This window comes from Fistularia commersonii, chromosome 9 (genome assembly GCF_037954325.1).
Source record: "Fistularia commersonii isolate RoL2024-O1a breed Wild chromosome 9, RoL_Fcom_v1.0, whole genome shotgun sequence".
NCBI lineage: Eukaryota > Metazoa > Chordata > Actinopteri > Syngnathiformes > Fistulariidae > Fistularia > Fistularia commersonii.
In genome coordinates this window covers 15,820,130-15,842,217 of record NC_141292.1, presented here as the reverse complement: position 1 = coordinate 15,842,217, position 22,088 = coordinate 15,820,130, and the positions used below count along the sequence as shown (strand labels likewise).

General features: G+C 38.0%; 2 protein-coding genes across 2 annotated transcripts; one reads left to right on the top strand and one right to left on the bottom strand.

Moving 5' to 3' along the window:
• The first annotated feature begins 40 nt into the window (after positions 1 to 40).
• On the top strand, positions 41 to 4,518 carry mrps24 (mitochondrial ribosomal protein S24). Its single transcript, XM_086152712.1, has 4 exons — positions 41 to 558; positions 1,730 to 1,807; positions 1,953 to 2,064; positions 4,135 to 4,518. The coding sequence occupies exons 1-4, from the start codon at positions 517 to 519 to the stop codon at positions 4,416 to 4,418; spliced, it is 516 nt and encodes a 171-aa protein (XP_086008838.1). The 5' UTR covers positions 41 to 516; the 3' UTR covers positions 4,419 to 4,518.
• Positions 4,519 to 5,776: 1,258 nt separating this feature from the next.
• gnsb (glucosamine (N-acetyl)-6-sulfatase (Sanfilippo disease IIID), b) lies at positions 5,777 to 21,225 on the bottom strand. The gene is made up of 13 exons (XM_086152709.1): positions 21,025 to 21,225; positions 17,650 to 17,709; positions 17,317 to 17,520; positions 15,559 to 15,624; positions 15,385 to 15,483; positions 13,689 to 13,856; positions 12,354 to 12,436; positions 12,163 to 12,281; positions 11,996 to 12,099; positions 11,817 to 11,918; positions 9,228 to 9,344; positions 7,979 to 8,089; positions 5,777 to 6,009 (listed from the first exon to the last, which is right to left on the bottom strand). Exons 1-13 carry the CDS (start codon positions 21,193 to 21,195, stop codon positions 5,860 to 5,862), a joined length of 1,554 nt encoding a protein of 517 aa, XP_086008835.1. The 5' UTR covers positions 21,196 to 21,225; the 3' UTR covers positions 5,777 to 5,859.
• Positions 21,226 to 22,088: the final 863 nt, after the last annotated feature.

Here is a 22,088-nt window from a genome sequence, read left to right as displayed (position 1 = left end):
GCTGTCAACAACCGTCCGGCCCGTCAGTCCGCGGGTTTCATTTCTTGCGTTCCTTTTTTTGTTGCTCGAACAACAGGGGTACTTCCGGTTTCAAAATAATAACATGTCGTATAGAAATACGCACATTTCAACGAGAATAACCACAAATAATCAATAAAAGGATTAAATATTTTACTCTAACTGCTTTCAATTTAAAACAAATCAATTCGATCAAATGTACACCAAACCTTGATAGTCAGAAAAATCATTACGGTGTCATTTTTACCACATCCGGTTTGTAACACGCAAAGTCGTCCGCTAGAAACAGGTGCCGGGGTCTTCTGATAAACAGTTCCGCCTCTAAAACACGGTTTTCGTCGAATAAATAAAAACTCGCATGTTTATATATATGAATATAAATGTAATATTATTATAAAGTTCTCGTGGGGTTTGAAGTGTTTGAAAGTTCCGGTCATAAAAAATCGAAACAAAAACGTCCGCACGTTTAGCACCGTTAGCTTCCGCGTTGAAGTAAACATGGCGGCGTCCTTGGGCAGCGCTGGGACCGTGAGGCTACTGGTGAGTAAAATTACATTTTAACCCATTTTAAACTGTCTTGCGCGAATTATCGTATATAATTCTACGCGTAGAATGTGTTTGAAACATAGCGATTGTAGCTTCATGTAGCTATTAGTATTGGTGTTAAATAGACAGGACTTGTCCTCATCTAACAACGGATGCACACATGTAAACACGACACTATTGCGTGAAACTATTTAAAATATTGACAATAAATAACAACAAACGGCATCTATGTCGATTTTTAGAAGTTTCCTGCACTGTAACACAGTATCTGTAAATGACAATTGCACAGCACCCTCCCCTCTTCATCTAATGTTTGCATTTTAAGGTATCTATATTTGATTTGACAACACTTACACAGGATTTTTATACCTGTTTATTCTCCAGAGTCGTGTCAGATTTATATTTATATTCATATTTGTACTTTAAACAGCAAAGAAATTCCACCCTCCTAAGTTACAGTTCAATTATTTAGCTAAACTTGTCTTGTTTGGAATAGGCTTGGTGCTTTTGTGTCTTCAAATGAATAATCTGTCTGTCTTTCCAAATAATAGATTATGAATGAATATCAGGGCCGACAGGCAATTTAACACGTTATTTCTTCTTCATACCGCATATATCTATGAATATTCCTGCCTTTTGTATCGCACCAGATGGTCAACACACGGCAGATAAAATAGTAGCAACTTCCTGATGCTTGAAAGCATCAATTAAAAAAAGATAAGGAAATAAAATAAAGATTATTTGTCGGAGTTGGTTTCCCTGTTTTCTTTCCATCTGGCACAGCACGTGTGTGTTTTCTTAATTTCCACTGAAATGATATTTAATAAAAATAAATAAAAAAATAATTAAAATATATAATATAATAATTGTACAATATACATTTGGAAATATTATCTAAAACCAATTTAATATTATATATAATGTAATGTTATTTTATAATATTTATATAATAAACAATTTAAAGCTGCCTTTAAAAATTATAGTAATCTGAATATAATATCAATTTATTTTAACAGGTAATAATAATAACAATAGACAATAGAAAAGTGATATTATCAACATAATATAAACCTACAAAAATTACTTAATATAATATCAATATAATAATAATTGATGCAATATTATTATTACTATTTTTTTTTTGAATCAACATTTATCTTTGCAGGGTTCCCTCATCAGGTGTGCCTCCTTCCCGCCGTGGTCGGGAGGCCGGGCTCTTCACGTCTCCGCCATCTGCCGCAAGGTAGGAACTGCCTCATTTCCAGATTATCGGATATTGATCGGCTCTCGGGCCGGACGGCGCGAGACGCCAACAGCGTTCCTCAATGGCTGCTTAAGTTAGTTTTGCAACAAAACATCTTGACGTCGCCCTCCTCGTTTCCCTCCAGAACCGGGCGGCTCGTGTCCGAGTGGGGAAAGGCGACCGACCTTTGACCTACGAGGAGGCGCACAAACCTCATCACATTGGCCACGTGAAGGGATGGCTGTCACAACACACAAGTGAGTGTCGTCGCCGTGAACTGTGTGTTTGTGTTGTTAATGTGGGGCCGCAACTATTTCAACAGATGACGGGTTGGACTATGAGCTGCACAAAATATGGCCTTTTCTATACAGAGATCCCTCGCTATAACTCAGTTTACTTTTCACCGTTTCGCTCCTTCCTGGATTTGCATGGTGCATTGTGTTCTGCATTCTGATTGGCTAAAAAGTCACTCCGCTTCTTCTCTACCTGTGCGTCAATAACGTTGCAGTTTAATATGTACACGTACGTAAAACAGCTTGACAAATTTACATGACGTACGTGCAAATTCTCTTGCAATTACGAGTTCCTCTAAAACCCATAATGTTGACAAAACGCTCTGGAGCGACAAAAGGCAGCGGAAGATGCTATCTATGGCAGATAAAGTTAAACTTCTGGACATGCTAAGGGAAGCTAAAAGCTATGCGGCTGTAGGTCGGCATTACGAAATGAATGAATCTTGCCTTCGTTCCATAAAGAAGGAAGAAAAAAACATAAGGACGACAGCAGCGATAAGTTTTAATAAGGATGCAAAAAGGGTTGCAACTGTCTGCAATTTTTTTTTCATAATCATTTTTAATTTTCTCCCGTTTAATCCAATTACTCGGGTCGCGGTGGGCGGAGCTAATCTCTGCAATTTGAAGCCTTCTGTTCACATTGATGATTAAAATTATTAATTGACAGTACAGAAGTTATTTGTTGAAAAAAACCTTTCTAAAGTCCAGTACTTTTATTTGTGAAACAAATGATTGAGCCTGTAAAATGTTCTTTCTTTTTAATGTATAATAGAGTATTTAATTGTATAATAATTGGAAAAAAAATAAAGGTTTCTACTTCACGGGTTCTTTTTGGAAGGTAACCCCCGTGAAAAATAAGGCTATACTGTATATTTATTGCAGTAAGTATATCCAACAAAGTTCACTAGACAAATGACTACTTATTCAAGAGTTGCAATCAGCAATAAAATAAACATTTTTCTCGGGGACATCGTGTACGAAACGCCCCCGACTTTGTGACCTTTTTTTGTTTTTCTTTCTAGCGTTAGCCTCGGTAAGGCCGTCTCCCTTTCCATTAGCATGTGCCATTAGCGCAAGATTTGTGAAAAACGGCGTTGGTTAGCGAGGCGTTGAAACACATCCGCGTCACTGACGACCCATCGATTTCAACAATCTTATTTTTCAACCAACTAGTCATGGCGGCCTTGATTTTAATGTACGGCGGTCCTCGAGTGACGACCCGTGAAGTCTGAGGGTTTTAACATTAGCATTACAAATGTCATGTAATGAGCTAGCGAGATGGTTACAAGCAAATAAGAAGCTCATGCTCGAGTGGTTAACACGAGATGGTGGTTTTGGGTGCAGGTTTTGAACAAGTTAGGCTAGAAATATGATCGCTAACATCCAACAAAACTCTTAAAAGTCGCACAATCGCGTTGCTGAAGCTTCTAGTAAGTTATTTACTCACAACAGACGCTTTCTGAAGCCCGAGAAAGTCAAAGACAGAGGTGGAAGTCACATTATGACCGGTGAATTTCACGGCCGACGAGAACGATGACCATGAAATCACAAGTGCAACGGAAATAACAAGCGGAAAAAATAAAGAGAATGTTTACAATTAGCATACAGAGTCATGACATTTTCATTATCATTAGCATAAGAAATGCATCATCGTGCAATGAGCTAGCGAGATGGATTATAAACGAGTGACAGGCTACCGGATGGGGCTATTATTATGCTAATACACAGCTCAAAAACATAGCCGTTTTAAGCTAACAGGTAAGCTAATGCAGAGCTAACAGCAGTGACCGTCAAGTAAACAAGGCACGTGTTACTTTAGCTTTAGCAACAGATTTACTCTCAGCCATCTCTTTGTGCGACCGTCACAGAACTCTTTCACAACTGAAACTAGCAAGGCTTTTTTTTAGCAGCTTTCAACTGGTTTTCCAAGAGCTGTACGGTGTTTATGAACCTACAGGAACTGCAAGAACATCCAACTCAAGACCAAAATAACCCCAATCTTGTTTGGGTCTCCTCCTCCTCCTCCTCTTTCAGGTAACCTGAAAGGCGAAGACGGCGCCGCCGATAGAACCGTGGAGGACGTCTTCATCCGACGCTTCATGTTCGGGACTTTCCACAGCTGCCTGGCTAACGAGGTGGTCATCAAACGGCGGGGCAACGTGCTAATCGTTTGCGCGCTGATGCTGCAGAGACTCCCGCCCCAGAAGTTCTACTTCCTGATCGGATACGCCGAGGAGCTCCTCTCGCACTTCTACAAGTGTCCCGTCAAGCTGGAGGTGCAGACGTTGCCGGAGAAGATCGTGTACAAGTACCTGTGACGGACCTGAGCTAACGCTAGCGCCGCTAATGCCACACACTTTTCAAGGGAACACAGATCACGGCCGCTGTCCAATAAACTCCTCTGTCTCTCTGGCTGAACATGGTGTTTTAAAGTTGTTTATTCATTCTTGAAAGCGGCGCCGGAACCAATCCCGGCCGTGATTGGACGAGTGGTTTAAACCTGCCAATCAGAGACGTACATACATCCACACGTCATTTAGCAACATGACAGAATGCACACGTTAGCTGTGTGAATCGTTTATGGGTCATCAAGTTAGCATAACAATCACGTTAAAAGGTTCGGCGTGCAAAAGTCCACAAAAGCAATCGTGTTTTTTTTTTTCCCCAGTTCTCCCAAGACGACTTCTCAAAATCGTATTTTTATAAAAAATTATTAGAAAAACATCTTCTTTATTAAAGCCTTCGGCACGAATGTGGGTAAAATACTTCAACGCACAAAATTTAGGGAATTGTGTCTCAGCACGACTACATGATCTACTTCCATCTGCGTTATAGCACTTATACTGCTGGAGGGTTTGTAGCCAATCACAGCTGACTCTGGGACGAGGGGCGGGGCTTAATGTGAACCAGTGAGCTGTCAATCACAGGTCCACAGACGGAAACATCGTTCACAACCGTGGACAATTTTAGAGTCTTCGGAGAAGATGCAAACGTGCTTTGCTTAACATGCTATGAAGACGGACAAGCTAGCAATTCCAAGCTATGCTAAGAAAACAAAGAGAGGCACTTAAAACATGCTAGGAGCTAAATGAAATTGATTTGGTAAATAAGTAAGCCGTCTTTTTGAGGCACTGCTAGCTAAGAAGCTAACACCGCTAGAGAGTAGCGAAGAGTCCAGTCGAGTGTGACGTCTGGAAAAAGGTTAGCAGGAAGGTCAGACGGAACGATGAGTCCCCTTTAATCGAGGAATTATCGTGAATTAAAACAGATGTCATGTACTTGGGGATGAATTAGCCTGCTAGCCTCGGTGGAAAAGCCAAAGGAAAGATCTATGATGCGACCATAGGGGACCAGTTTCTGATTCAGTTAAAAGCTGCTTCTAGTCAAAAGGTGGCTGTCATGCTAGCTTAGCCGGCCAGCAGCACCGATGCTAGCCCACGAGGAATTAATGTAAACACACAGTGACGGCAGATGTTTGTATCACTGCACAGCAAGTTAATAGCAACAAAAAAAAAGAAGCTAGGGGACTAAAATAGCCTGCTTAGCACTTTGGTAGCTAAATGTTTGTATGCTAATACTTTGAAACTTCGGCTCTTCAAGACTTGCGTTTGTTTCAGATCAAATCCAATGTTAATGTCCAGAAGCAGCTAAACGGAACCCTTCCATATATTCAACGTTTTATTTTCGCGTTTCTTACTACCACCCTCGGAGCTACGACCGTCCACCACAACGGACGCCGACGTCCTGCCGCCAGCGGCACTACTGGACGTTGCGGCAGCTAGCCCCCGCGCAGGATTGCAGCTTGATGAGCCGCTGGTTCATGGTCTGCAGCAGGGACGGGTCCACCTTCTTCACAATGTTCTCCAGCTGGTGAGGGTCGGCCGTCATGTTGTACACCTCCACGAAGAACTGCAGAGAAGAGCGGGGCGGCTGGCAAACTTTATACGCTGTTGGGTTGTTTCTAAAATGTGCTCCAAAAGTTGCATTTAATCAAAAATAATTAAGATGCTACTGCTAGCAACTAGCTCTGTTTGATATTAGAGAGTGGTGATCGGTTAGCATCCTAATGCTAAGCAGTGGGGTCACAAACAAACAAACAAACAAACAAAAACAGATCATCACTGAAGCTAAGGGCTAATTTATGCTAACGTTATGTATGTAAACAATCCATTTACTTCCCATTTACGCTTTACTTTATCACAGTTGTTGTGCAATACATCCACTAGAGGGCGGTAGAGAGTTGCGAGTTCACTTCCGAGCTCGGTTACAGACGATAACAAACATGGCGCCGGTGGCGGAGCTCGTGATAATCTACATTCGTCAGGAAGGGACACAAAAAAAGAGGCAGGCGGTCGTTCCGGCTAATAAAAACACCCACACCAGGTGTCTTCTACTTTTCTGGCATTAAATTTGCATTCTCTCCGTCCTCGGCGTTCATTTCCGGTGTAATTCTGCACATTTTCAGAGCTCGCGAATGAATCAGCAAACTTAGCAAAGGGTGCTATTGGAGGTTGCTAGAGGCTAGTGTTGCGTGCGAGGCTCAAGTGGACAACATGGCGCTAGACTGGTTATGTGCTTGTTTACGTACTTGTTTATGTAATTGTTTACATACTTGAAATGACCATAGATGAGCGCAAGGTTAGGTACGCTAACATTAGTGGCTAGCTCGGATCCACATGTTGATATCAGAGAAAATGCTAATGCAACTAGCATATTTTCCATTCGTATTTCCACGTCTTGCAGATAAATAACCCAAACAAATATATATTTTTTTTATAAAAAATTTAAATAAATATGCGATTAATACAGAAATCAGATAGAAAATACCTGAAAAAAAAATCAGAGAATTTTCATGACGTTTAGCATCCAACTGACCCTGATCAGAAAAAATGCTAATGCTACTAGCATAGTTTCACTACATATTTACACGTCTAATATATAAATAATCCAAACAAAAATTGTATTTTTTTTTATAAAAAAAATTAAATAAATATGCGATTAATACAAAAATCAGATAGAAAATACCTGAAAAAAAAAATCAGAGAATTTTCATGACGTTTAGCATCCAACTGACCCTGATCAGAGAAAATGCTAATGCTACTAGCATAGTTTCAATGCGCATTTCCACGTCTAGCACATATATATAACCGTAAAAAATATAATCTTTTTTAAAAAAGATTTAAAATAAATATGCGATAAATACGCAAATCTGAAAATACCTAAAAAAAAAAAACAACTCAGAGAATTTTCATGACGTTTAGCATCCAACTGACCCTGATCAGAGCAAATGCTAATGCTTCTAGCAAAGTTTTATTACCTATTTACACGTCTAGCACATATAAATATCCCAAACAAATATAATATTTTTATAAAAATTTTGAATAAATATGCGATAAATACCTGAAAAAAAAAAATCAGAGAATTTTCATGACATTTAGCATCCGACTGACCCTGATCAGAGAAAATGCTAATGAGACTAGCGTAGTTTCAATGCGTATTTCCATGCCTACCACATATAAATAACCGAAACATAAAGAAAATTTGTACAAAATATTTAAAATAAATATGCAATAAATACACAAATCTGAAAATACCTAAAAAAAACAATTCAGAGAATTTTCATGACTTTTAGCATCCAACTGACCCTGATCAGAGCACATGCTAATGCTACTAGCATAGTTTCATTACCTATTTACACGTCTAGCACATAAAAATATCCCAAAGAAATATAATATTTTTATAAAAAAAATTTGAATAAATATGCGATTAATACACAAATCTGAAAATACCTAAAAAAAAAACAATTCAGAGAATTTTCACGACATTTAGCATCCAACTGACCCTGAGAGCAGAACAGGTTTGTGTTAGCGGCCGTTACCTCGCTGTCGGCGAACTCGCAGTACTGCAGGTCGTCCTGAGCGCTGAGCGTTCGCACGCAGGCGTAGGTGTTGTTGCAGGCGTCCTCACACACACAGTCCGGGAAACAATGCTGGGTTGGAATAAAGGTCACGGATAAACGGACGCCAGTTTAGCTTCATTTTATTGGCCTTATTTACTGGTTAGCAGCATTTCTAGAACAAAAAAAAAATGATGGTTAAATGTTCAAAAAGTAGAAAAAAAATATATGAACGATACAAAATGGACGAAGAGAATAATGAGATAAATATGAAAGGGATATTTCTGAATTATATGACTTTATATGTATATTAATATATTTAAAAAAAGCATCATGTTTTTTCCATTTCCGTGTTGAAACAAACGGCTAAATTATTGATAATTTAATATAAATATTACTATGGAATGAATACGACAAAACCATAGCATGAACCCCAAATTAAAACAAAATAAATGAATCACAAAGACTGGAGAAAAGCTGAGGTTTAATTTATGTCAAAAGTTGTAATGATGTAAAAACATTAATAAATAGTAACCTTCCCAGAAGAAAATCATAATAGAAATGAAAAAGAAATCGCAAAGAAAATCTAGAAAAAAATTAACTATTAAGCTGAAAATGAAATCCTGTCAGAACTATTTAGATAAATATGAAATACATGAAATATTTTCAAATCATAATCTTGTTTATGCAGGAATATCATCAAAATGTTGTCATGAAATTTCTATATGTACATATATATATATATTTTTTTTAAAATGAACATGTTATCACGAGAAACAGGAAGTGTTTTTCTATTTTCATGATGAAACAAACCGCTAAATAATTTAGAATATCATAAATATCACTAAGGCACTAATAAGCCAAAAACATAGCATGAAACCAATCATTTAAAAACAGATTGAAATAAATGTTTATAAAAGTGTATTTTCAGTGTTTACTAATACACTTTATAGTTTCACTGAGACACTTTATAGTTTATAGTTTATTTTTATTTCTAATTCTGCCTTTTCTTTTTATTATTTATTACTATTATATTTTCTGTAACTCTGGCACAACAATTTCCTTCGGGATGAATAAAGTTGTTCTCATCTTATCTTAAATCAGAAAATCCACTGAAAGGGTTAAAAAAAAAAAAAATCTTAAAAAAAAAAATTAATTAAAAATCAGTATATTTTTTGGATAAAAACAAACAAATAAATAACCTGAGAGTCATTTTAGAAAAGCTACTTACAGAAATCCCGGGTCCCAGTTGGGGGCAGGAGGGGTCAGGGGTCAGGAGGCCCTCGCCGCTGTGCTCCATCAGGAAGAAGGTTCGCCGCCAGACGCCGCCGCCGCCGAGCGACGGCGCCTGACATCAGGACGGACGTTCAAGAGCTTCAAGAACTTCAAGAGCTTTCCAGAATTTATTAACTTAACAAGAATATTTTTGTTTCATGGTGGAAATCAGGATGGGACACCGACGCCCGGCTCTTCACAGTTTAACCTACTATTTCTTAATTCTAATTTTCTAGGTTAAATTCTACAATTTTTACAGGGATTTTTAAAAGTTATTCCAGGATTTTTTTTTTCCTGGAGTTTCTACTTTAATTTTAATTTTTTTTGCAGCTTATACTTTTATTTCATTTTCTTTGATGGTTTAGACTTTTATTTTTATTTTTTATTTTTTTTACAGTTTACATTATTATTTCATTTTTATTTTTTTTTTACAGTTGATAATTTCATTTTATTTTCATTTTTCTGCAGTTTATAATTTTATTAAATTTTTTTTTTTATAATTTATGCTTATTTCATTTTAGTTTTTTTAGAGCTTATATTTTCATTTCACTGTTTTTTTGTTTATACTCTTATTTCATCTTCATTTTGTTTATTCTTTACTTTTATTTCATGTTCACTTTTTTTACAGCTTTTATTACATTTTAATTTTTTAACATCTACATTTATTTATTTTTGCATTCATACTTATATAATTTATTTACTGCTTATAAATTTCTTTCATTTAATTTTTTTTGACAGTTTATACCGTTGTTTCACTTTTCTTTTTAACAGCTTATACCTTTATCTATTTTCATTTTTTAACAGTTTATAATCTATCCATTTTACTTTTTTTTTTCATAATTTATATTTTTACCTCATTTTAATTTTTTTTAACAGCTTACACTTCTTTTAATTTTCTTTTTTTTCAATGATTTATACTTTCATTTCATTTTTTGTCAGCTTACTTTTATTTCATTTTAATTTTTTTAACATCTGTACATTTATTTATTTTTGCATTTATACTTATTTAATTTTTTACAGCTTATAAATTTCTTTCATTCAATTTTTTTTGACAGTTTATACCGTTGTTTCACTTTTCTTTTTAACAGCTTATACCTTTATCTATTTTCATTTTTTAACAGTTTATAATCTATCCATTTTACTTTTTTTTTTCATAATTTATATTTTTACCTCATTTTAATTTTTTTTAACAGCTTACACTTCTTTTAATTTTCTTTTTTTTCAATGATTTATACTTTCATTTCATTTTTTGTCAGCTTACTTTTATTTCATTTTAATTTTTTTAACATCTGTACATTTATTTATTTTTGCATTTATACTTATTTAATTTTTTACAGCTTATAAATTTCTTTCATTCAATTTTTTTGACGGTTAATTCTGTCATTTCAATTTAATTTCTTTTTAACAGCTTACACTTCTTTTCATTTTCTTTTTTAAACGGTTTATACTTGTTTATACGGTATTGCATTTCAATTTTCTTAACATCTATACATTTATTTATTTTCGCATTTAAACTTAATTTTTTTACAGCTTATACATTTCTATCGTTTAATTTTTTACAGTTTATACTGTTATTTCACTTTCATTTCTTCTTAACAGCTTATACCTTTAATTTATTTCACTTTTTAACAGTTTATAATTTAATTTCATTTAATTTTTTTTATAATATATATTTTGACCTCATTTTAATATTTTTTACAGCTTACGCTTCTTTTCATTTTCTTTTTTTTAATGGTTTATAATTTTATTTCATTTCAATTTTTTTACAGCTTACTTTTATTTCATTTTATTTTTTTAACATCTATACATTTATTTATTGTCACATTTATACTTATCTAATTTTTTTTACAGCTTATAAATTTCTTTCATTTAATTTTTTGACAGTTTATTCTTTTATTTCACTGTAATTTCTTTTTAACAGCTTATACCTTTATTTGTTTTCATTTTTTAACAGTTTATAATTTAATTTCATTTAATTTTTTTCCATAATTATATTTTTACCTCATTTTTAATGTTTTTTACAGCTTACATTTCTTTTCATTTTCTTTTTTTTAACGGTTTATAATTTTATTTCATTTCATCTTTTTACAGCTTACTTTTATTTCATTTTGATTTTCTTAACATCTATACATTTATTTATTTTCGCATTTTAAACTTAATTTTTTTACAGCTTATAAATTTCTATCGTTTAATTTCTTACAGTTTATACTGTCGTTTCACTTTCATTTCTTCTTAACAGCTTATACCTTTAATTTATTTCACTTTTTAACAGTTTATAATTTAATTTCATTTTTTTTATAATATATATTTTGACCTCATTTTAATACATTTTACAGCTTACACTTCTTTTCATTTTCTTTTTTTTAACGGTTTATAATTGTATTTCATTTCAATCTTATTTTATTTTAATGTTTCTTACAGTTTATAACTTAATCCTTTTTTTTTTTTTTTTTTTTTTTTTACAGTTCATTTTTTTATTTAATTTTTTTCCGAGTTTACTCCTTCACCATTTCCATTTTTTTTCCATATAATAATAAATACTGACCATCTGGGACAGGAAGGACTGCCCGTCGACGGCGACGGTCGACATGTTGACGCCGGCGATCTCCAGGAGCGTCGGGGCCACGTCCACGTTCAACACGGGCGCCTGCGTGACCAATTTCGACTGATTTTCCATTTCGCGCTATTTAACGCTCGAACGCAAAGACGAAGGACGTCCGGAACCTGCAGCGTCCGATCGGCCGGGATCCCGGGGCCTCGGACCAGGAGGGGAACCCGGACGTCGAAGTCGTAGAGCTGCCGCTTCCCGATGGGCAGCGAGAACTGACCTGCGGGACGGGAAGGGGGTCAGACGCCGCCCGGGCACCCGGCGGGGGTCAAAGGTCACGCACCGGCGTGGTAGCCGTTGTCCGACGTGTAGAAGATGTAGGTGTTGTTCAGCTCCTTCTGGGCTTCCAGCTTCCGCACCAGCTTCTCCACCATGTCGTCCACCGACAGCAGCGTCTGCCATCTGGGACCCCGAGGTTACGATGAAGTTACGTTTCGTTTCGACGTTTTTATTTATAGGGGAACGCGACGGTACCTCCTGCGGAAGACGTCATCCAGGACGGCGGTGGAGCTGTTGGGCATCGGGCTGGCGGGCTGACGCAGCAGCCAGTGTTTCCCCTCAAACACAAAAACGAACTAACGGTTACCGCCATCTTGCTAATCTTGATGCTAGCGGCTAACGGCTAACGGCTAACAGAGGAACCCGTCAAAGGCTCTTGGAGGCGACAAGGATGCTCTTCTGTTTGCCTCAGAGCAGACAACAGATGGTTATTTCTTTTAAAAATTGCTATTTAGCACACATATTTTAATCCAGAAAACAGCCGCAATTACTTTTTGACGTCTAAAATAAAGGCACCGCTGTATATATTGCTTTTTATTACCTTTACACTTTGTATCAACAAGTGTGTTGCTTCTGAAATTCACAAAGTATTACAGAGAAAATTAAATCTTATTTACCTGAATTTTAAAAATAAATCGGGAAAAAAAAATCAGTGTGTCGGTAAACAATAAAAAATAAATATTTGCAAAATATCTTCATAAATATTTATTTTACCAGGTTTATGGGACTTCTGCTGCTGAACTTCTGCAAATCAGGACTTTACCGGCTTCCGCCAGTGTGACGTTGTTTTTTATAACCATTATGACGTTATGACCATTTATAATTTATACGTTCGTACTATTTATGTTCAATAAAAAAAAAAATAAACCTCCATCAACCTGAACCAGAGGTCGGCTCTTCCATCTTTACACTGCGGCTCCGAGCGGCTCGGGAAAATAAATGATAAATATTTAATTCAAGTGTATTTCATTTGTGTTCATTCATTTTTTTTACTTTTAGTTCTAAGTTGGAAGATTATTGTGATCTTGAAATATTAAATAAAATGATATTTATTATTTTTCGCCGCTCAAAATAACGTCACACTGGCGGAAGCCGGTAAAGTCCCGATTTGCAGATGCTGTGTGCAGAAGTTCAGCAGCAGAAGTCCCATAAACCTGGTAAAATAAATATTTATGAAGATATTTTGCAAATATTTATCTTTTATTGTTTACTGACACAGTGATTTTTTCCTGATTTATTTCTAAAATTCAGGTCAAGGCTCCGCTACACGCTCTGAAAGCCCAAAATGAGTTCATTACATAAATAAAATTTAATTTTCTCCGTAATACTTTGTGAATTTCAGAAGCAACACACTTGTTTATACAAAGTGTAAAGGTAATAAAAAGCAATATATACAGCGGTGCCTTTACTTTAGACGTCTTAGACCATCTCAGCTTAGCTCTTTGCTCGCTGAATGTTGGGATGTTCTGACCGTCTCTTCACGACTTTCACCAGGTTTTCTTTCGGATCGAATCCGGAGGTTGGACGTACCTTCCCCGCTCGGTCAAAGCTGCCGCCTCGAGGCGCTTTAACGTCCTGGAAGTGACTCCGGTACTGCGGCGCCGGCGTCCAGGGGGCGTGAGGCGCCGGCGGGGCCACCATCAGGAAGAACGGGTGCTGAGGACTGCGGTTCTCCAGGAACTTCAGCGACCTGTTGGTCTGGAAGGGAAGAAGGGATTCATTCATTCATTCATTCGTTCGTTCGTTCATTCATTCGTTCGTTCATTCATTCGTTTGTTCATTCATTTGTTCGTTCATTCATTCGTTCATTTGTTCATTCATTCATTCGTTCGTTCATTCATTTGTTCATTCATTCATTCGTTCGTTCATTCATTCGTTCGTTCATTCATTCGTTTGTTCATTCATTTGTTCGTTCATTCATTCGTTCATTTGTTCATTCATTCATTCGTTCGTTCATTCATTCGTTCGTTCATTTGTTCGTTCATTCATTCGTTCATTCATTCATTCATTTGATCATTCATTCATTTGTTCGTTCATTCATTCATTCGTTCATTCATTCGTTCTTTCATTCGTTCATTCATTCATTCGTTCGTTCATTCATTCATTCATTTGTTCGTTCATTCATTCATTTGTTCATTCATTCGTTCTTTCATTCGTTCATTCATTCATTCGTTCGTTCATTCATTCATTCATTCGTTCAATCATTCATTCGTTCAATCATTCATTCGTTCGTTCATTCATTTGTTCATTCCTTCGTTCATTCATTCGTTCGTTCATTCATTCCTTCGTTCATTCATTCATTCATTTGATCATTCATTCATTCATTCGTTCGTTCATTCATTCATTCAATCATTCATTCATTCATTCGTTCGTTCATTCATTCATTCGTTCGTTATCTGTACTGGAGGTCCGGAGCCGATCTGTGGTTGCTAGGCGATCACACGGCCAAATATGGACACATGCAACCATTCACCCTCTCATTCACATGTCACATAAAGAAAAGTGGAAAATAAATAAAATAAGATAAGATAAGAACAACTTTATTAATCCCGAAGGAAATTGTTGTGCCAGAGTTACAGAAAATATAACAGTAATAAATAATAAAAAGAAAAAGGCAGAATTAGAAATAAAAATAAACTATAAAGTGTCTCAGTGAAACTATAAAGTGTCTTAGTAAACAAGTGATAAAACTATAAGTGTCTTAGTAACAGGTGAGGTAAGGAGTGCACAATAGTATGATAAAGGGAAAAATTGTAGCGTAGCTGTTATGAAATGAAATATTGCACAGTTCTGAATATTGCACTGATATTCTTTAAAAAAAAGAAAAAAAAATTAAAAAATTGAATTATTAAAAAAAAAACAGGAAATTATTTTAAAAAATTTGAATTATTCAAAAAAAAAAAGAAAAAAAAGCAATTAAGAATTGGTAACATTTAAAAATAAATGAATGAAAACGAGCAACAACAATAATTCATTCACACGTCATGAAAACACGCCATTCCCGTTTCATTGAGATAAACAAGCGTTCACATGTTTATTTTAGTTCATTTTAATGATTCAATTCATTTTAGTTCATTTAAATAATAATAATTATCTATTACTGTTATGTTTTTGCTTGAAACTCTGGCACGACAATCTGCTCTGGCGATGATCAACCCGGCGCTGCTGAATTGCCATTTTTTTCCCCGAGATCAGCGGTTTGCGGCGGTAAATCCTCCGAACTCACCAGCAGGTCGGTCAGGTAGTCGGACTCGTAGGCGTCGCCGTGACGCTCCGGCTTCCCGTTCACCGACAGGGTGTAGTTGTAGTAGCCCGAGCTCCCCACCTGCAGAGTGCGACAGGAAGATCAGCTAGAAAACAACTGTGTGTGTGTGTGTGTGTGTGTGTGTGTGTGTCGCACCAGTGCGTGCCAGTGGTCCCAACCGGGGGGAACGTGGTCGACGTCGGTCGCATTTGGTTCCCCGTACTGAAGGTAAAAGAAGAAGACGACGGGGGAAAATGTAAATGAGTTCATGCTAATCTTTGCGCCGCGGCTGCTAGCAGCGCAACACTTTCATTCATTCATTCATTAAAACGTTATAGAGACTCCATTACGTCACATATGTAGATTCATACAACCGTTCACCCTTTCATTCATCCAAACTTTATAGATTCATACAACCGTTCACCCGCTCATTCGTGTCATAATAATAATAACAATAATTCCTGTCACATAGAGACATGCTAGCATTCATGTGTCACTGAGATAAACATTCAGTTTAGAACATACAATTCACTCATTCATTCATTCACACTTTAAAGAGACTCCATTCACCCTCTCATTCATGTCACATAATAATAAAAATGATAATAATAATAATAATGCTAATAATAATAATTCCTGTCACACACAGACATGCTAGCATTCACGTGTCACAGAGATAAACAAACATTCACTCATTCATTCAAATGCTATATACAGGCTAACAACCATACACCCTCTCATTCATGTCACATAATAACAATAATAATAACAATAATAATGATAATAATTCCTGTCACAGAGATATTGCTAGCATCCACGTGTTACTGAGATAAACAAACATGCAGTATAGGACATACAATTCACTTATTCATTCATTTATTCATTCACACTTTAAAGAGACTCCATTCACCCTCTCATTTATGTCACATAATAATAATAATAATAATAATAATAATAATTCCTGTCACATAGAGACATGCTAGCATTCACGTGTCACTGAGATAAACAAACATTCACTTATTCATTCAAATGCTATATACAGGCTAACAACCATTCACCCTCTCATTCATGTCACATAATAACAATAACAATACCTAGAGACATGCTAGCATTCATGTGTCACTGAGATACACAAACATTCAGTTTAGAACATACAGTTCACTCATTCATTCAAATGCCATATGCAGGCTCACAACAATTCACCCTCTCATTCATGTCGCATAATAATAATAATAATAATGATAATTCATGTCACAGAGACAAGCAAGCATTCATTCATTCACAATTTATGGAAACTCCATTCAACCTCTCATTCATATCACATAATGATAATAATAATAATTCCTGTCACATAGAGACATGCTAGCATTCATGTGTTACTAAGATAAACAAACATGCAGTTTAGGACATGCAATTCACCCATTCATTCAAAAGTTATATACAAGCTCACAACCATTAACCCTCTCATTCATGTCACATAATAATAATAAAGAGAATAATAATAATAATGATAATAATAATAATTCCTGTCACATACAGACATGCTAGCATTCACGTGTCACTGAGATAAACAAACATTCACTCATTCATTCAAATGCTATATACAGGCTAACAACCATTCACCCTCTCATTCATGTCACATAATAACAATAATAATAATAATAATAATTCCTGTCACAGAGACAAGCAAGCATTCATGTGTCACAGAGATAAACATTCACTCATTCATTCAAAAGTTATATACAGGCTCACAACCATTCACCCTCTCATTTATGTCACATGATAATAATAATAATAATAGTTGATGTCATTTGAACACACAACCATTCACATGTGAGACAAACAACCGTTCACCCTCTCACTCACACACAGATGTCCGCACAAATGCTAACATGCTAGCGGGCGTTTGCCGACCTGGTCCAGGTATTTCCCGGCGAAGAAGGTCTGGTAGGCGGCCTCGCTGAGGCGCAGGGGGAAGCTCTCGGCCTCGGGGCCTTTCCTCCACAGGGGTCCCGAGCAGTTTCCCGAGGCCGAGTTGTTCCTCACCTGGTGGTTGTGGGGGTAGCGGCCCGTCAGGAGGCTGCTCCGGCTCGGGCAGCCCAGCGGCGTCGCCGTGAACTGGAATACAAACGTGTTAAAAGGCAACGGCTGGTATCTTATGGATGTTTTTTTGGGGGGGAGGTGTGCTTTTTTTTTTGACAACAAGCAAAGTAAAAGCGAAAACGGTCATGACGGCGGGCGACTCACCGCGTTGAGAAAAGTCGCTCCGGCGTCTCCGATCAAGGCCTTGGTTTTTGTCATCGGCGTCTGGAGACGGTAACACAAGGTGAGGACGAGCCAAAAGGAGCTGATAAGACTCCTTTCAGCTTGTGTTCAAGGGTGACTTTTTTATGGAACTCGTTTTTCTTGTCTTCTTTTTTTTGTTCAAGCAGACAGAAATAAAGATAGCAGGGAGCTAAACAGTGGTATCAGAGTCCAAAATGCTACTTGCTGACACATATATATATATATATATATATATATATATATATATATATATGTATACATGCAGACATACAAGGGGCGGCACTGGCCAGTGTCTCCCTGAGCCGGTTCCAAGTCCAGATAAATGCAGAGGGTTGCATCAGGAAGAGCATCCGGTGTAAAACTTTTTCCAAAAGCAAACATACGAATCAAACCTAGGAACCAAATCCTAACGGATCGGTGGAGGCCCGGGTTAACTACGACTGCCATTGGTACTGATGACCTACAGGGAACCGATGGACACTGGGCTACTGGAGGTCAAAGAAGAAGAGGAGGAAGGCGTGTTCAGAGGCAGAGAGGGGAAAGGAAAGGCAAGAGTCTGGGACTGACAGTGGGTACTTTGAATATTGGGACTATGACAGGAAAAGGTAGAGAGTTGGTGGACATGATGCCGAGTAGGAAGGTGGATATACTGTGTGTCCAGGAGACCAGGTGGAAAGGTAGTAAGGCTAGAAGCTTAGGAGCAGCTTTAAGTTGTACTATTATGGTACTGACAAGAAGAGAAACGGAGTAGGAGTTATCTTGAAGGAGGAGTTTGTCAGGAACGTCCTAGAGGTGAAAAGAATGTCAGATAGACTTATGAGTCTGAAACTGGAAATTGAAGGTGTGATGCTCAGTGTTGTTAGTGGCTATGAACCACAGGTGGGATGTGAATCTGAAGAGAAGGAGAAGTTCTGGAATGAGTTGGATGAAGTGATGCAGAATATTCCCAGAAATGAGAGAGTGGTCATTGGTGCAGACTTCAATGGACTTGTTGGTTCAAGCAAAACAGGTACTGAACAAGTGATGGGCAGATTTGGTATCCAGGATAGGAATGCCGAGGGACAGATGGTGGTAGATTTTGCAAAAAGGATGGAAATGGCTGCAGTAAACACTTTTTTCCAGAAAAGAAAGGAACATCAGGTAACTTTCGGAGGTAGGAGCACGCAGGTAGACTACATCTTGTATAGACGAGGTAACCTGAAAGAGATCAGTGACTGCAAAGTAGTTGTAGGTGAGAGTGTAGCCAGACAGCATAGGATGGTGGTTTGTAGGATGACTCTGGTGACAAGGAAGATGAAGAGGACAAAGGCAGAGCAGAGGACAAAATGGTGGAAGCTGAAAAGGGAGGAGTGTTGCATGGTTTTCAGGGAGGAGTTGAGAAAGGGTCTGGGTGGTCAGGGAGAGCTTCCAGATGACTGGACAACTACAGCTAGTGTTATCAGGGAGACAGGTAAAAGAGTACTTGGTGTGTCATCTGGAAGGAAAGTAGATAAAGAGACTTGGTGGTGGAATGAGGAAGTGCAGGAGTGTATACAGAGAAAGCGGTTAGCGAAGAAGAAGTGGGATACTGAGAGGACTGAAGAGAACAGACAGGAGTTCAGGGAGATGTGGTGAAAGGTAAAGATAGAGGTAGCAAAGGCAAAACAAAGGGCTTATGATGACTTGTATGCTCGGTTGGATAGTAAGGAGGGTGAGAATGATCTATACAGGTTGGCGAAACAGAGAGATAAAGATGGAAAGGATGTACAACAGGTCCGGGTGATAAAGGACAGAGAGGGAAATGTATTGACAGATGCTAGAAGAGTGATGGGAAGATGGAAAGAGTACTTTGGAGAACTGATGAATGTGGAAAATGAAAGAGAGGCAAGGGTAGAAGAGGTGATTATCGTAGACCACAAAGTAGCACAAATTAGTAAAAGTGAAGTGAGGAAGGCATTGAAGAGGATGAAGAGTGGAAAAGCAGTTGGTCCTGATGATATACCTGTGGAGGTGTGGAAGTGTCTAGGAGAGGCAGCAGTAGATTTCCTGACTAGATTATTCAACAGGATCTTAGAGAGTGAGAAGATGCCTGAAGAATGGAGACAAAGTGTGATGGTGCCTATTTTTAAGAATAAAGGGGATGTGCAGAATTGTGGCAACTATAGAGGGATAAAGTTGATGAGCCATACGATGAAGTTATGGGAAAGAGTAGTGGAAACTAGACTGAGAGCAGAAGTCAGCATTTGTGAACAGCAGTATGGCTTCATGCCTAGGAAGAGTACTACAGATGCAGTATTTGTGTTGAGAATGCTAATAGAAAAGTACAGAGAAGGTCAGAGGGAGTTACATTGCGTTTTTGTAGACCTAGAAAAAGCATATGACAGGGTGCCAAGAGAGGAGCTCTGGTATTGTATGAGGAAGTCTGGAGTGGCAGAGAAGTATGTTAGACTGGTGCAGGACATGTATGCTCGCTGTGAGACACTGGTACGGTGTGCTGTAGGGGTAACAGAGAAGTTGAAGGTGGAGGTGGGACTCCATCAGGGATCAGCTCTGAGCCCCTTCTTGTTCGCAATGGTGATGGACAGGCTGACAGATGAGGTTAGACAGGAATCCCCATGGACCATGATGTTTGCAGATGACACTGTGATCTGTAGTGAGAGCAGACAACAGGTAGAGGAACATCTAGAGAGGTGGAGGTATGCTCTGGAAAGGAGAGGAATGACAGTTAGTCGCAGCAAGACAGAATATATGTGTGTGAATGAGAGGAACTCGGGTGGAACGGTGAGGCTACAGGGAGTGGAGATCAAGAAGCTGGAGGATTTCAGGTACTTGGGGTCAACAGTCCAGAGTGTAGGAGAGTGTGGAGAAGAGGTGAAGAGACAGGTCCAAGCAGGTGGCAGAACTAGAGGTTGCAGAGATGAAGATGTTGAGGTTCTCTTTGGGAGTGACCAGGATGAAGAGGATCAGGAATGAGTCCATCAGAGGAACAGCACATGGTAGATGTTTCGGAGAGAAGGTCAGAGATGGTTGGGTCATGGACAGAGGAGGGAGTGTGAAGATATTGGTAGACAGATGCTGGAATTGGAGCTCTAGAAGAAGAACGAAGAGAAGATGGATGGATATGAAGGTAGTTGGTGTGATAGAGGAGGATCCAGAGAACAGGGTGAGATGGAGAAGGTGGATTCACTGTGGAGACCCTGAAGGGAAAAGACCAGAGGAGAAGAAGAAGAAGGATGGAGGTTTGACTTTACTTCTGAAAGGTGACTTGACAAGAAACCAAACAAGAAGAAGAAGAGGAAGCTGATCGATCGGTTCCAACAACAGAGTTGTGGAAATTCCGAGAGTCCGTGAACTCACCACCCCCCCCAGCGCGAGGTCCTGGTCGTCCGCGAGGATGAGGACGATGTTCGCCGGCCGCGTGCCGCCGCGCGCGGGCATCGCGAGGAAGGCGAGCGCGAGGAGGGCGGCGGCGGCGGCGGCGCGCGACCCTAGAGAGCTCCTCCGGTGCCTCGTGCTGTTCGCGGCCATTGGTCGGGACGGTGTCTCGAGCGCACCTGACAACCGCTTTGAGGAGAGGCGTTGCGCGCGCGCCGGTCACATGACTCCCGGGGGGCGCGGCAGCTCGCGGACTTCGCGCGGCACGTGACTGTGGTCACAGGTAGAATATTAACGTAAACGTTCAAAAAATAAGAATAAACATTTCACATATATGCTTTACAGGGAACATTTTAAACGAACTTTAACTCATACAACTTGGAGAACATTTATTTTTGAATATTAAATTGAATGAATAAAAAAAGACATTGAATCGAGTCACGAATGTTGATGTTTTGTTTTTGTTTTGTTGATAAATCTATATACACAACCAATCCGTGTGGTTAGGAGAAACACAAAAATATACATAGATACAAAAATGGTTGTAAATGTACAAATAGTTTAAATGTAAATGTAAAATAGATTCTCCATGTCGACCACAGGAGTCATCAATATCAATCATAAATCATTGCAATGTTAGTTAATTTTTTTCAAAGGTTATATTTTGTGTGCAAATTTATAAGACGCCTCTTTTACTTTATTATTAAGAGGAATTTATGACCGGTCAGTATTATTTTATCATTATTTTACAATTGAAATCCTTATCTAAAGAAAAGCAAAACACTGTTGCTGCAGGAACAGTTTTACCAACCAAAAGAGTCCTAATTGATTAATTAAATTAAACATATTAATATTAGTATATTAATTAATTCGTTCTTTGTAACATCCACCCTTCCCAGAAAGATCTTGTTCAGAATTGACGAATGTTGGAGTTTACGTTGCTCATTAAACACATTTTACTGTCACCAGGGTGTTTCCGTGACTAAAAATGCTACAATATTAATCATGATTGAGTTATTAATTGATTATTTATTCACTTATTTAGA

Bases quoted from the DNA above. Each gene is read 5' to 3' on its own strand.
- mrps24 (XM_086152712.1), top strand. From the start codon at position 517: ATGGCGGCGTCCTTGGGCAGCGCTGGGACCGTGAGGCTACTG. The intron at 559-1,729 runs GTGAGTAAAATT...TTATCTTTGCAG, and splicing joins CTGGGACCGTGAGGCTACTG to GGTTCCCTCATCAGGTGTGC. The intron at 1,808-1,952 runs GTAGGAACTGCC...GTTTCCCTCCAG, and splicing joins TCTCCGCCATCTGCCGCAAG to AACCGGGCGGCTCGTGTCCG.
- gnsb (XM_086152709.1), bottom strand. From the start codon at position 21,195: ATGGCCGCGAACAGCACGAGGCACCGGAGGAGCTCTCTAGGGTCGCGC. The intron at 15,484-15,558 runs GTGCGACACACA...CGCACTCTGCAG, and splicing joins GGGACCACTGGCACGCACTG to GTGGGGAGCTCGGGCTACTA. The intron at 13,857-15,384 runs GTGAGTTCGGAG...CTTCCCTTCCAG, and splicing joins ACTACCTGACCGACCTGCTG to ACCAACAGGTCGCTGAAGTT.